Raw genomic sequence first — 13730 nt, 5'->3', positions numbered from 1 at the left:
TATATATATATATATATATATGTTATATAACTATGCTGTTTAACATATGTAATACCAGTGGTTTACAGCACCGGCATTTGTCACGTCGATTTTACGCTGGTCAAACGTAGGTCACTAGCGATGCCTAATCCGATTTTAGATTGTCATGTAAAGTTTACAATGAAGTCTCGGAAATCGTGAAAATCCACAGCAACGATCGTAGAAGAAGCGCAGTGACCTTTTTTCCTTCTTCATTAATTATCCGCGCGCTCACCTCTGGCAGCGGCGGATTGGATATGATCGTGCCGGTCGCTTTTTGCAGAGCCTTGATCTGCAGGAGCGCCCGGAAGGGCGCGCGACAGATCGGGCAGTTGTTCGCCTGGTATCTCAGGGAATCGGCGCATCCGTTGCACAGACACAGATGCCTGCACGGCAGGATCAACGTGTCGCGCACGTCGCACATGCAAATCACGCATTCGGAACCGTTGTCCTCGGTGTCCTCGTCGCTACCTTGTTGCTGCGCAAGGACAACAGGAAGAAGGTGAGATTCAAGACGGAAGAGAAAGCGCCAAGAGGAGGGAGAGGCGTCCCAATATGCAAGCTATTTCCTTGTACCTTTGCGTTCTCCGTATTCTTATTTTCGATCCCGTATATCTCCTGTAACAAGTAACAGAGCCCGTCGACGTAGAGTTTCTGCTTAAGGGCCTTCAGCACGTACGTCCCGTCGGAATGTTTCTCGACCACGGCGATCGTCGTGTGGGATTGCTTGGGATCGTCCGAACCTTCCTCCGCCACACAGTGTATAGCTATTGGGATGATCTACAAGTCGAGGGAGGGGGGCGGGCTTGATCAGTCCAGGAAATATACCAGCCTTATCGCGAACAATGTACGTAGTGCAAATACCTCTCTGTCCGCGTTATACATCAAGTCCTCCTCGCTGTACAACGTTGGGTCAAATATATGCGTCGATTGCGAGAACAACTGATTCGCTCCTTTCTTGTAATAATACGTCTCGGAATTCATGGATGGATCTCGCGGTATGTAACTAGACACAAGAAAATACTTCGGTTTTACGCCCTGTGCGCGGCTCGGTATACAGATCGGTCTTAACAACTTCTTTTAATTTACATACGCGACTCCTTTCGTCGAGATTTCCTCCGTGCAAAAGTAATATATCGTTATCGCGCACCTCACGTCGCAGTCAAATACAAATTCGATATTAAAACGATTCGGTTTCTTGTCGATGTCGATGTCCTCGTAATGCTTGCCGTTGTGGTACTGCGAGGACGTGGACATGTGGTCCATGTTGCGAACCAACCTCAAGGATTCCTTTCGTATGTTTACCAAACTCTTCAATGTTTTCGTCGGATCGTTGGGTTGCGGCGGGGGATACGGGAACTGCGATTAGAATGGAATATGATCGTTAAAATACCTTGCTGATACAAGCGATGAGGTGAGACGCGAAGACGTCAATGAAAGAGATCGGAGACTGAATTTTCCTCAGTGAAAACTTGGCTCGATAAAGGACAACTTTGTATTCCACGTACAGGTGTCGGACGACTGCCCAAGAAATTCAAGTCTGCGTTCTCCCCAAAAAGATAGGCTTCAGGCTGAGGTGTGTCAAACCGCTCACCGCCCATTATAAAATGGCTACCAAAATAAGAACCTGTCAGGAATAATTCTGCGTATTAATAAGGCGGTAATGCTCCGAGAGATCACGAGCCAAGGACAAATTTAGATATTTTAGATACTGGTTGTAGACATTATCAGATGTTACAGATCGTTCGATATCTTGTGCTGATGTTCGCGGTGTAAAAATAACAATGTTTTACAATAGTTTAAGTAAATCGAGTACCAGATCGTGGGGGATATTTATAGGCATGGTTGGAGATAATGTCAACTTCTTCGACGCCAGCGTTCTGCCTGCTTGTCAACGATCCCATTTCGCAATTGTTCAGTAATCACAAGCGGGAGCGCGCAATCAAGCGACAGATGTCTGCGGATGTATTTATTATTTCCGTTCGGGAGCGTTTAGGGAAAACGAACGTACGAGTGACACGTGTGAACCCCGCTTAGTCGCTGAGGAGCGACTAAAAATTGCCACAAGTCACATTTATACACACGAGTAAAATTAAAACGATCCTGTCAAAGGCTATCGTCAGTGAGAACAGCGGGCATAGATGTACATATGCATACGGACATACGCAACCGATCGCTAGTAGATATTTCAGCCGCTTGCTGGCGCTGAAGACCACAGGAGATTAGAGACCTCCCAAACTAGATTCAGCGGGTCCAGCTTATAATTGGCCACCCTGTTCTATCCAACAGAAACATGACATGGAGCTACTAGAGCGGTAGCCAATCAACTTCTAGTTCTTACCGAAAAACTGCATGTTGATTGGCCAACTTCCGCAGTAGTCGACAGTTTTCGCTTTATTCACTGCTTACTACTGGCACGATTGCTGCTTCTGCTTCTTCTGCTTTTTTGCTTTTCTGTCAAGTTGTGAACTCTTCTTCGATTCTTTCGAAGGCGGGAAGGAAGTACTCGTGCACGTGGGAATTTTCGATCTTTTTATAAACTATACTTTTATATTTATAATTATCTATAGCGCGTATATGTATATTTATAACTTTTTTAAATAAAGATTTCAGGTAAAGGAGAAAAAGAATATTGTTAATGATAAATTACGAATTAATTACAAATTAATGTTCATAGAATAAGGGCGAGAGGTTATGCATGTTTTCATCATAATAATGATATTTAATATTTTGTTTTAGATTAAGAATTTTAAAAATGAAAGCGCAGAAGGTACGTCGAAAGAATTCTAAATTGGTTGCCGGGAGGAAAAAAAAGGACTTGAGCAAAGTAACCACAGAAGAATTCTTCAAACAAGATTTTGAAAATGATACAGACAGCGATGGCACCGACGAGCAGAATGAAGGGAAAGGTGCAATTTAAAATATCTTGATTTCTTTTATACTACAAATTGTGTATTCGCCAATCTTTCTTTCTCGTTACTTGTTACTTTTATACAGGTGATGAAAACAGTGAACAGGAAGATAGCGACAGCGGTGGAAGTAACCTGGATCCAGCTGAGCATAAAATGTCCTTAATGAAATTAAAGGATACAGATCCGGAGTTTTACAAGTACTTAAAAGACAACGATAAGAACCTTTTGGAATTTAAAATATCGGATGACGAAGGTGACGATGATTCAACAAATGAATTTGATAACAAACATATCCCTAATGAAAATCTAGAGGTACATGTTCTTTTTTATAGAGTTAATAACTACAAATAGTGAAAACTCAAAGTTCATAATTTAAGTTATAAACTTGTATTTCTCTAATGAATCTCTACGTATGACCAGGTTGCTAGTGACGACAGTGATTTTGAACCGGAGGAAACAGATATCACTGAGGATGGTTCTAAAAACAAAATAACATTGCAATTGCTGAAAACTTGGCAAGAGAAAATACTTACAGACAAGTAAGATACTTTTTATTTTTCATCACGTCACACTTGTCTCATGAAATATCCGACAAGATATTAAGCATGTAATGTAAACTTGTAGATCACTAACTACTATTAAATGCGCCGTGGATGCCTTTCATGCAGCTCTGAACACTGTTGCTGAATCAGGCGATACGACTACAATGCGATACAAGGTAGAAGGAAGTGCAGGTCAGTTTTAGCTTCCACTTAACCTCTGACGAGTTCTTAGATGTTATTTCTTAATCTTATTGACTGGTATTTTCAGTATTTAATGGTGTGGTACAATTATGCATAATGCACTTGCCTGATGCGTTCAAGTCCTTTTTGAAACTTGAATCAGTGTCCAAAGATCTGCATAAATCCAAGAGATTTCCAAAGATGCGAGGCATCTTAAAATTATATTTGGCGGATTTACTTAAGGTCTGTGAATCTTTTGCTTAACTTTCATCATCGTAGTTTAAATATAAACAAATATGTTGCAACGAATGTATTATTCATAGATATTACAAAGCGTCTCGTCGGCTAATATTATCACAGTACTGTTGAAGCATCTTTATCAAATGTTGCCCTACACGCAGTCATTTTCATCCTTGACGAAACCATTACTAAGGATTTTAGTGAAGCTATGGTCAACTGGAGAGGAAAATGTTCGCGTCGTAGCCTTCATAAATATATTTCGCATCGCAACAAATCACGCAGAATCCGTGCTGGAGATGCTGTTGAAGGTGAGATCCATATGCTACGGTGAAAAAAATACTTATCGACAGTCGCATCACTTTAGATTTTTTTTGTTTCTAGACTATGTATGTGAAATATGTCGAGAATGCCAAATTCGTCTCACCCAACACACTAGCGGAGATTAATTTCATGAGGCACTCTTTGGCTGAAATTTATCTGCTTGATCATAATCTTTCTTATAGCCACGCCTTCCTTTACGTCAGACAACTAGCCATCCATTTAAGAAATGCTACAACACTAAAGAAGAAGGTGATCGATCACGATTCTTTCGAAAAATCACGAAGTTCACTGTTAACGTACTTCAATACACCGTATTTCTTTCAGGAAAACTTCCAAGCTGTATACAATTGGCAATATATAAATTCTCTACGCTTTTGGACAGAGTTAATATCCAAGTCAAAGAAATCGATGCTGCGGTCTTTGCTATATCCGCTGGTGCAGGTATTGTATTTGCACGAGCAAGCGTTAGGCAAGAGTAGCTTAATTTAGTTTACTACAAGTGTTTGGTTATTCGTTTTCTAGATAATTACAGGAACGGTAAAAGTCATCCCAACTGCGCAATATTATCCGTTGCGATTCCACTGCGTGCAGATGTTGGTCACAATTTCTAAGGAAACTGGAACATTTATACCAATTTTACCGTTTCTTCTTGAGGTATCGAATATTCTCTTAAACTAAATTTACTCTCGACGAGAGTATGATATATTTATCCTTTTCTTTGTTCAAGATATTAGATTCTTATGATTTTAACAAGAAGCACAAGACCGTATCAATGAAGCCTGTGCCGCTTATGTGTATATTGAGAATGTCAAAATCTCAGCTCGCGGAAAACGGTTTTAAGGACAGCGTCGTCGAAAGCGTGTATCAACTTATATTGGAGAATGCAGCGAACGAAAGTCACACAATATACTTTCCAGATGTATACATACCTTGCATAATACAGGTATGTGGAAGACAGAATCGTATATATTTTATATTTTGTGGGAATATATTTCTCTCTTTGTAAATACTGCAAATTAACAAATTAAATCGTATCTCTAGTTAAAAGCGTTCCTGAAGAAGTGCCGCGTGGCGAGTTATTGTCGAAAGATCAAGCAGCTGTTGGAAAAAATCGAAGAGAATAGGAAGTATATCGAAACCGAGCGTATTAAAGGACCTATTGATTTAAAGAACACGGTGGAGATTGCAAATTGGGAAAACAGGATAAAGACGGACGGCACCGCGATTGCCAAGTTTTACGCCTCGTGGATCAAACTTCACGAGTCGCAGAAACTGAAGTTGCTCACGAAGACCGAGGAGGTGTCGGAATACAAGCTGCCCGTTGTGAAGAAATCGAAGAAACGGCAACACGACGAGCAGTTTGAGGAAGAGAGTGACGATGAGAGCGAATTCGAATTGCGGGTAAAAGGAACGAACGGCGATACCGGGAAAAAACCGACGACCAGTAAGCCGAAAAAATCAAAGAAGAAAATTAAGATATCCAAAAAGAATATCGAAAGTGAAGAATTGCCGAGAGAGAATACGGATATTGTTCAAGATATTAATAGTGACGATTGGAATTGAGAATTGTATCCGTGTAACTACTGTTAAGTTTATAGTGCAAAAATAAATACATGTATTTAATTTTATTTTTACGAAATATAACCCAGCCAAGATTCATGCACATTTTTTTATTCTTAGTAAAATGATCTCTATAGTGTCTTTACACATACCCTCTTAAACATATAAACAACTATTTACAAGAATGGAAATGTGAAAGAGTAGTAGTTAAATATATATTATATTATATACAGCTAAAAATTATATATCACATTGTGTTACATTATTTTGATATAAAGTCTTTCATAGCAGGTGTCAGAGTCATAAGAACTTTTTCCATTTCTTTTCTTTCAGTTTCTGTCCGTAAACTTGCCCATATTTGTTCCAGCTTCTTTTCTTGATGTTTCTAGGAAAAAATATATTGAAATATATGAACACACGTACACACATGTAGTTTCTGAATATTTAATACAGAATAACAGGGAATCTTATTAACATAAAATAAGTAGAAAATATCATGTACGTACTCTGATAAACAGAAAGCAATGTTTCATAGTCGCTCCAACATATAGAATACTTATTTTAACATGTCGTCCACTTATATCGTTTATTAGTGGAATAGCACGCAATAAGAATTTGTGAGGGCCATGTCCTGCCTTGATCATTGCAATTTTAGTGTGTGTGTTACAATATCTTGCTGTAACCGAATTAAATTAATATTCAAGTTATAAAAGAAACATGAAGCATATAGTTAAAAGCAGTAATGAAATTATTGTATTATTGTTACAAGAATTATATTGGAAGCACATTTCTATTATTAACAGAACATTGGATTACATCTAAAGGCAGCTTTTATCGCAGCCACTCCAAAATCACCGAACATTGTTTGCACTTTTTGTTGAATAGCATCCTGTAGAGCTGTGGCTTTCAATGATAATAGTTTATCGTTATTCTTATGCGGTGTTATTTCAAGAATCATGTACCTATAAATGGATATAACTCGTGTATACACAATGATACGCATTGTTAAACGTTAAAATCATTATAAATTATGTGATACCTCGAATTACCTTGTCTTGTAGCGGACCATGTTTTAAGGATACTTTTCGTTCGGCACAAATATTTCAAAATATTTAGAATTTAGCCTTTCCTTCGGTTTATCTTCTTCTTTCTTTTAACCTCTAAAATATACTGTTTGTATGCCGCCTTAGGATTGTGTTGCTGAAAAGCAGCGGCGGCTCTAAGCGAAGAAGTAATGCCAACTAGCGGTGACACAAGGAAACTTGTTTACCGGCTGGTTTGAATTTTGGCTAAATGACCTATTTTATCATAGTGATACGACTCAACGACAAGGCAGACAAACTTTCAACAGTTGTAAAATAAACGTACTTCCATTTATTTTCACATATTATCGCTCAACGGCAGGTCGAAGAGCCTTTTTATTTTCAAATAGAATGGTTCAACGACAAGTTAGAAAGACCTTTATTTTTTAGTATTAACTTTTTCACTAACAGATTAAACACATTTTTTTATTTTTTATAATATCTACTTTTATTTTTTTTTATATTTATACTTTTTAATAATACAACCGAACATCTGACTCGGAGATAAACTTTTATTGATTTTCAAGCATATAACAGATTGCAATACTTATTGCTCGGAAAGGGAGTGAACGGAAAACAATCAAGTACTCGTTTTTCTACAAGATAATAAATACAGGACGAAAATTTAAATTAAACTACTATTTCGGTTTTTTCTCATTACATATACGAGCATTGCTCTGTGCTGACTATAATAAACACCTTTAAATGTTACTACTGACAATCGGATGTTAAGGAATTATGATAAAATTGTAAGAATCAATTGATTAATTTCCATATTTTTAAGTTACGATCGATTTCTTAGTCAATTTCATTCCTAACTTATATTAATCGTATCGGGTCGATCAGGTGAGGTTGGATAGCGTCGAGTATCAAGCGGTATCAAGCGTACGGCTTGGTACGGTGCACGTGTACAAGCTATTATAATGGAACTGGTTTTGTGTCACGACCACGTGGCGTACTTTTTATGCCTACTGTGCGATCGACGTTGCATATTTCTTCTCGCAGTTACACAGTACGTATCCTATACATAGAAACGTTACGACTTAAATGACTTCAAATACAAGTGAATAAACATTGCCCTACTTAAATTTTTAGATGTTACAGGGCGAGTATGTGACGACATCGTGCTAGATAAGGTCACAATTACGAAATGTACAGCGACGTCGTGTCGGATGACCGCACAGTAGACTCGCAAGGTGGAATTTAAAATTTGAGGTAACTCGCGCAAATTTCCACGCATCTCCGAATTATGCGCGAAATGTTGCAAACACAAAACGATACTTTTGCTCGCTGAACACGCATTTTTCAGATAAATTTTATTATTTAGAATAATAAAATTCCAGCCTACCATATGCCGGACGTATCTGTGAGATTGTTTCACTCTTGAGCTTCGTAGCTGTTAATAATTTATAGGAAGTTACTGATGAATTGCACGTTACTTGTGTTCACCGACCTGAGGGATCTGTACGTGTGTTGCTGGATTAAATGAGCTTTAGCTGATAATGTGCTACACTGTTTAGAGTCTTTATTCACACCATATCTCCTTCGCAATTAGTGTTATCTCAGGGTCATGTCATCTTGGAGTATAAAGTCAATGATCAACATGCACTATGGTCGGCTGATAATCGTGATTCATTTCTTACTTATAGCTCGTGCCTAAGCTCTCTATGTGGAAGGCTCAGTTGGCTCTATTTGGCGCGAGGTAGCAGGTGTCAGTTGTAACGCAATTGCGACAATCATGGATTTCTTCGTGGGCGTAGACGTGGGGACAGGAAGTGTTCGAGCAGCTCTAGTCACCTCAAATGGAAAGATCAAGAAAATAGCCACGTGTCCCCTTGAGGTATTCAATCCTGCTCCAAACTTCTATGAGCAATCCTCTGATAACATTTGGAGCGCAGTGTGCCACGTTGTCAAGGTAGGGTGATATCTGTTGATGCGATTGGAGAATAAGAGAGAAATGGACCGAGTTAGAACTAAGTTGTAACTTCGAAGATCTAACTTTATACTTGCTCTTGCAGTCGGTAGTCGCTGATACTTACGCGGAAAATGTTAAGGGAATTGGCTTCGATGCTACTTGCTCGTTGGTGGCTATAGACAAGACGGGCTCACCTGTGACAGTCAGTCTTACAGGTAAGAGCAGGAAACCGACGAATATTCCTCGATCTCTTTTATTTGTCACGTACGAACGAATGTACCCGATTGTCCAGGTCAGGAGAAATCGAACGTCATATTGTGGATGGATCACCGAGCGTACGAGGAAGCCGAGTTCATCAACGCTACAGCTCACGATATATTGCAATACGTAGGCGGCAGAGTCTCCCTCGAGATGCAAACGCCGAAGATGCTGTGGCTCAAGAAGAATTTGCCCGCTTCCTGGAATTCCGCGGCACTTTTGTTCGACCTGCCGGATTTCTTAACGTGGAAAGCCACCGAGTCCGAATCGCGGTACGTTGGTATCGACGCGTGGATCCGTCACCGATGAGAGGAGAGATAATCGGTTATCTCTTATTCCTTATTTTTTATTTTAGATCTTTGTGTTCTTTAGTGTGTAAGTGGAACTACGGTGCTAATCCCAACGGTAAACACGGATGGGACGAAGACTTTTTCGAGCAACTTAACTTGCGTGATCTTAAGAAGGACAATTGGCGGAAAATAGGTAAAGTAACGGACAGTGCAAGTCGCGCGATTTCCTCACGGATGCCGAGTGCATCGATGTCAAAATTTCTCCAATCTAGGTAATGACGTGAGGATGCCGGGCGACGCGATCGAGCCCGGACTGTCGGCGAAAGCTGCGGCCGAATTGGGACTGTTGAAAGACACTCCGGTCGGGACGTCGCTGATCGACGCGCACGCCGGCGGCCTCGGCATGATCGGCTGCTACGTACCGGACATATCTCCGAATTTCTCCAATCGACTCGGTACGGCGAGATACCGTCAATGGAAACTTTCCAAACTGAGATTGGATTATTCTTTTAGATCTAGAGGGATCATTCGGTCTCAGCAGAAACGAAAGAAAACGTTCTGCTGTGAACACGCGGCAGTCATTTCGCGGGGAGAAAATTTCGCGCGCCTCTTACCGTCCTCAATTTTTCAGCTTTGATCTGCGGTACTTCGACGTGCCACATGATAGTGAACGAGAATAAGATATATGTGAGCGGCGTTTGGGGGCCGTACTACAGCGCGATGGTGCCCGGTATGTGGTTGAACGAGGGCGGTCAGAGCGCCACCGGGAAGCTGCTCGACCACGTCATCGACACTCACCCGGCGACGCCGGGAATCCTGAACAGTTTGGCCGGCAACAAGTGAGTCTCGCCGTGACGAAGTCGAAATAGCTGACGACGAGGCGGCTCTTCTCGACGCCGTGTTTCATTTCAGACACATCCAACAACACCTGTCCGAGCTGTTGCACGTGATGGCCGAGCAGAGGAGTCTGCAGAATGTGTCGTACCTGACGAAGGATGTACACGTGTGGCCGGATTTCCACGGTAATCGTTCGCCTCTCGCCGATCCGACTCTGAAAGGAATGGTAATCGACACATTGGCATCGCGTCTTTCCTTAGATGCGAAACCTCGCTCTGTCTATATCGCAGTAAACAGATCTAGCTTTGCGTTTCAGGTGTCCGGATTATCCTTGTCGGTGGATCAGGAGAACTTGGCGTTGTTATACTTAGCGACGGTGCAGGCGTTAACGGTACGTCGCGATTTACTATCGAAACGTTCGATTTACGCACCGATAATCAATCGAGTGGGTTGCGATCTTCCTTATTTCGCGAATGAAAACTGCGATCGATATTAGATACGTTCGAGCTAACCGGACTCCATGCGGACGTCTGGCGTCTTTTCGCGTGATCATTTATTCATAATTATCACAACAGTTTGAACAATTATCGCAACTGTATTCTGTTTCATCGCCACCAAGGCGCAGATCTTGTCACTGATATACGTAAATCTCGACTTTTCGATAGATACGATAGATGATAATGTAAGATATTTATCCCTCGATCGCCGAAATGTCATATTAAAATATCAATTCTCATTACAGTACGGTACAAAGCATATAATAGAAACCATGACGTCTGCCGGACATAATATCGAGACTGTATTAGTCTGCGGTGGGCTCAGTCAGAATCCGTTATTCATCCAAATACAAGCCGACGTGTTGGCATTGCCGGTACTTTGTCCTCTGGAACGGGAATCGGTTTTAGTCGGCTCCGCGATTCTCGGAGCGTGTGCCACGAAACAGTGTTCTATGCACGAGACTATCAAAAGAATGGCAGGAACGGCGAATATAGTGAAGCCGACGAGCGAGTGTTACAAGTAAGTATACGATCGGTAAATGTAACGAGCACGGAATTCCGAAGCATCACCGTAAAGAGGAAACGACGTGTATATATATTTTTTTTACTTTTTTTTCCTTTTTTATTTACAATATAGTGAAATCACATATTTAGGTATTTGTTGACAGAAAGCCGATTACCAAGTAGTTAAAGAAAATTCGGGAATTATATCATTTGCATGCTATATATTTATTATTATATTTATCCGTCATTACTTCAGGTATCATCTTCGGAAATATCACGTGTTCAAGAAAATGGTTCAGGATCAACAGGACTATAGAAGATTAATGAGCGAAGAACTGTAGTCTGCTCTCCCTTTTTATATCCTTTTAGTCTAAATGGACTGAAAATGGTGAAACTGTCCCGAAAGTCTTCCGGAATTCGGAAAGTTTGAAACGTGTGACAAATATTCCGAAAATTTGATAAACTTTCAAAAAGAATCTCCGATGCTTCAATTAGGATACTGATATTAAATGGAGTTTTGATAACGCGATAGATATTAGGCAATTTGATTTTATGATATATGCGAAGCAACGATACCCCGCTGTAAAGTGTCGACACCATGTGTGTTTGTATGACACTATGAATGTTCTTCGTAGTCAATCAATCTTGTGATCTGGAAAAAGACACTGCTTTTATTAGTGCATATTTTTTATGGTCGTTTAAGTCTGGAGCTATGATGTAGAAGTAGAATAGGTAAATATGTCGAATAGCGAATCCACCCTCGATGATCTTGTATAGGCAAACTGAGACAATTCTATTAACAAAGAATCTATATTCTACTTACGTGACTTCTTTTGTTAATAATTTTGTAATTAGTGTGAATAACCTTCTGAAGGTTACTCAGGAGCGTGACCTCTGCAATATCTGTTAAGTTCAAGGTTATTGAGGATGGGCCCTCTATTTGACATAATTACCGTAGAAAGACATATGGGAATTTATATTACCGAGAATATTCCATATAACGATCGAGATAGAGACTATTGTATTATATTCAATTTACATTGTACAAAAATCTTTTATTTACACAAATTATATTTTTTACTATGGAATTATCAGCACAAGTTATTTACACTTTCCAGTCTCAGAAATAATCCAGCCTCATTTTCAACCTGTTATCTTTTTTTAACAATACGATGGTGAAGCGGATTAAAAGATTCTCTCTGTTTGATAAGAATATTAATACCGATAAAATAGGACACTGCTACACGACATCAAGGATATTAGTAAATTGAATTATTACTTGATTGCTTGATGATCTACCTACCTGTTTTAAAATTGTGGCTCTCCGTAAAAGTTATCATTTTCGTCCAGATGGTCAGGAAAAAAGATTATAATTATGACATTGTTATAACAAATGATATCTAATAAAACACTTTGCTTGATCAAGAATTAATATGTACATATAATATCATTCTATTCGTCAAATTATTTGTTTATTTGAAACAATGTACGAAATACTTATATTTGTATTGACAGCCCTGTGGTACAGTTTGAGCAAAAGCATTGTGCTTCACTATTATATCGCATCTTCATTCGTCGTTCATGATGTGGATCAATATCATTACGTGTGTTATCTACTTTCATCCTTACGCACTAGATAAATGCTTCTTCGATCTCGTCATTGAATAAGTACGCTAATTATAACTCTTTCTTATACATACAAAATGTATTTTGCATTGTAGTTCCTTGAATTTACTTGAGATAACCCAGTAAGCAAAAAATCATTAACACAACGTTATTACAATTATATTTTATAACATGTAATGTTTTCAAATATATAGTTCTTAATGTTGCATACAATGTCACTGTTAACAATATTTCACCCAAATATTAAAAATAACATTTCTACACTACGATGTTAATATTTAGGAATATTATATCATCAAGTAATAATTCAAAAACATTAATAAAATCGTTATATCAAAATGTTTATAAAATTCACATAAAATCAATGTTTCGATAGATTGATTTAATGTTTTTTGCTTACTGAGAATTCACTAACTCATTCTTTTCTCTTACGTCTACAGATTAACTCCTTAATTTTCGAATTTGCCTTGTCACTCACGGATCTTCTTAATTTTATCTTGTAAATGTCCACAGATTATACCGTGAAATGTAGGAGTATATGGGGAAACTTATTCGACTGCACAGTACACGAGAAACCAACTAAGAAGTGAACACGTTATTTCTGTCAAAGACGTTGAGATTACGATTTATCGAGACTTGTCAGAGAATAGATTTCTCCTCATTTCAATTCATCCCTACATTTTACGTTACAGCCCGCATAATTCATCTCTTGTTTTAGCTTTTACTTAATTATACCGGAGCCTTCCTAATAGTTCCTATAGCTATATCATGCTATTTCGTAATTATTAGCATATTTTGACTAATAATATTGACTAGATGTTAATGCTTAGGAACTAGTGAATTTTGGTATTGTTTTTCACTCATGTCCTTTCGTCGTTATTATATACATTAGATTATTATATTAATGGATTGTTTTCAAGGAATGGAGTCTTAAATGACTCAAATATC

The 13730-nt window shown here is 39.0% G+C and overlaps 4 protein-coding genes across 6 annotated transcripts in view; 2 read left to right on the top strand and 2 right to left on the bottom strand.

Annotated features, from left to right (window-relative positions):
- The window catches only part of LOC106747021 (RING finger protein 157), a 4478-nt gene extending 2332 nt beyond the window's left edge, over window positions 1-2146 (bottom strand). For both annotated transcript variants that reach the window (XM_014624256.1, XM_014624257.1), the window contains exons 1-6: window positions 1835-2146; window positions 1527-1645; window positions 1112-1377; window positions 883-1024; window positions 595-798; window positions 254-496 (exon numbers count right to left, since the gene is read on the bottom strand). In XM_014624256.1, coding sequence (XP_014479742.1) covers window positions 254-496; window positions 595-798; window positions 883-1024; window positions 1112-1377; window positions 1527-1645; window positions 1835-1922 — 1062 coding nt within the window. In that variant the 5' untranslated portion in view covers window positions 1923-2146. The remainder of the gene's footprint in view (window positions 1-253; window positions 497-594; window positions 799-882; window positions 1025-1111; window positions 1378-1526; window positions 1646-1834) is intronic.
- Window positions 2147-2458: 312 nt separating this feature from the next.
- LOC106746995 (nucleolar complex protein 2 homolog) lies at window positions 2459-5836 on the top strand. The gene is made up of 12 exons (XM_014624216.1): window positions 2459-2631; window positions 2758-2927; window positions 3016-3242; window positions 3351-3469; window positions 3555-3664; window positions 3741-3895; window positions 3976-4200; window positions 4274-4462; window positions 4538-4654; window positions 4736-4867; window positions 4941-5156; window positions 5255-5836. Exons 2-12 carry the CDS (start codon window positions 2774-2776, stop codon window positions 5774-5776), a joined length of 2166 nt encoding a protein of 721 aa, XP_014479702.1. The 5' UTR covers window positions 2459-2631; window positions 2758-2773; the 3' UTR covers window positions 5777-5836.
- Window positions 5837-5905: 69 nt separating this feature from the next.
- On the bottom strand, window positions 5906-7017 carry LOC106746996 (ribonuclease P/MRP protein subunit POP5). Of its 2 annotated transcripts, none has more exons than XM_014624218.1 (4): window positions 6813-7017; window positions 6590-6735; window positions 6280-6449; window positions 5906-6158 (listed from the first exon to the last, which is right to left on the bottom strand). In XM_014624218.1, exons 2-4 carry the CDS (start codon window positions 6729-6731, stop codon window positions 6036-6038), a joined length of 435 nt encoding a protein of 144 aa, XP_014479704.1. In that variant the 5' UTR covers window positions 6732-6735; window positions 6813-7017; the 3' UTR covers window positions 5906-6035. The 2 variants fall into 2 exon arrangements, with proteins under 2 accessions (XP_014479704.1, XP_014479703.1); XM_014624217.1 differs by having other exon boundaries at window positions 5910-6158; window positions 6823-7016.
- A 497-nt stretch (window positions 7018-7514) lies between these two features.
- On the top strand, window positions 7515-12244 carry LOC106747024 (FGGY carbohydrate kinase domain-containing protein). Its single transcript, XM_014624260.1, has 13 exons — window positions 7515-7604; window positions 7702-7867; window positions 7951-8070; window positions 8505-8770; window positions 8874-8985; window positions 9063-9300; window positions 9384-9511; window positions 9591-9773; window positions 9950-10157; window positions 10231-10381; window positions 10472-10546; window positions 10898-11172; window positions 11413-12244. Exons 4-13 carry the CDS (start codon window positions 8594-8596, stop codon window positions 11495-11497), a joined length of 1632 nt encoding a protein of 543 aa, XP_014479746.1. The 5' UTR covers window positions 7515-7604; window positions 7702-7867; window positions 7951-8070; window positions 8505-8593; the 3' UTR covers window positions 11498-12244.
- The last annotated feature ends 1486 nt before the right edge of the window (window positions 12245-13730 follow it).

This window comes from Dinoponera quadriceps, unplaced genomic scaffold (assembly GCF_001313825.1).
Source record: "Dinoponera quadriceps isolate SergipeBrazil2010 unplaced genomic scaffold, ASM131382v1 scaffold2088, whole genome shotgun sequence".
Classification (NCBI taxonomy): domain Eukaryota; kingdom Metazoa; phylum Arthropoda; class Insecta; order Hymenoptera; family Formicidae; genus Dinoponera; species Dinoponera quadriceps.
This window is presented reverse-complemented; position numbering and strand designations above follow the sequence as displayed.

Excerpts from the sequence above, each read along its gene's own strand:
- LOC106746995 (XM_014624216.1), top strand. The coding sequence starts at position 2,774 with ATGAAAGCGCAGAAGGTACGTCGAAAGAATTCTAAATTGGTTGCCGGG. Across the intron at positions 3,665-3,740 it reads CAAGGTAGAAGGAAGTGCAG|TATTTAATGGTGTGGTACAA; the intron begins GTCAGTTTTAGC and ends TGGTATTTTCAG. Across the intron at positions 4,201-4,273 it reads TGCTGGAGATGCTGTTGAAG|ACTATGTATGTGAAATATGT; the intron begins GTGAGATCCATA and ends TTTTGTTTCTAG.
- LOC106746996 (XM_014624217.1), bottom strand. The coding sequence starts at position 6,842 with ATGGTCCGCTACAAGACAAG. Across the intron at positions 6,736-6,822 it reads ATGGTCCGCTACAAGACAAG|GTACATGATTCTTGAAATAA; the intron begins GTAATTCGAGGT and ends ATCCATTTATAG. Across the intron at positions 6,450-6,589 it reads GATAAAAGCTGCCTTTAGAT|CAAGATATTGTAACACACAC; the intron begins GTAATCCAATGT and ends ATTCGGTTACAG.
- LOC106747024 (XM_014624260.1), top strand. The coding sequence starts at position 8,594 with ATGGATTTCTTCGTGGGCGTAGACGTGGGGACAGGAAGTGTTCGAGCA. Across the intron at positions 9,774-9,949 it reads GAATTTCTCCAATCGACTCG|CTTTGATCTGCGGTACTTCG; the intron begins GTACGGCGAGAT and ends TCAATTTTTCAG. Across the intron at positions 10,382-10,471 it reads ATCCGACTCTGAAAGGAATG|GTGTCCGGATTATCCTTGTC; the intron begins GTAATCGACACA and ends TTTGCGTTTCAG.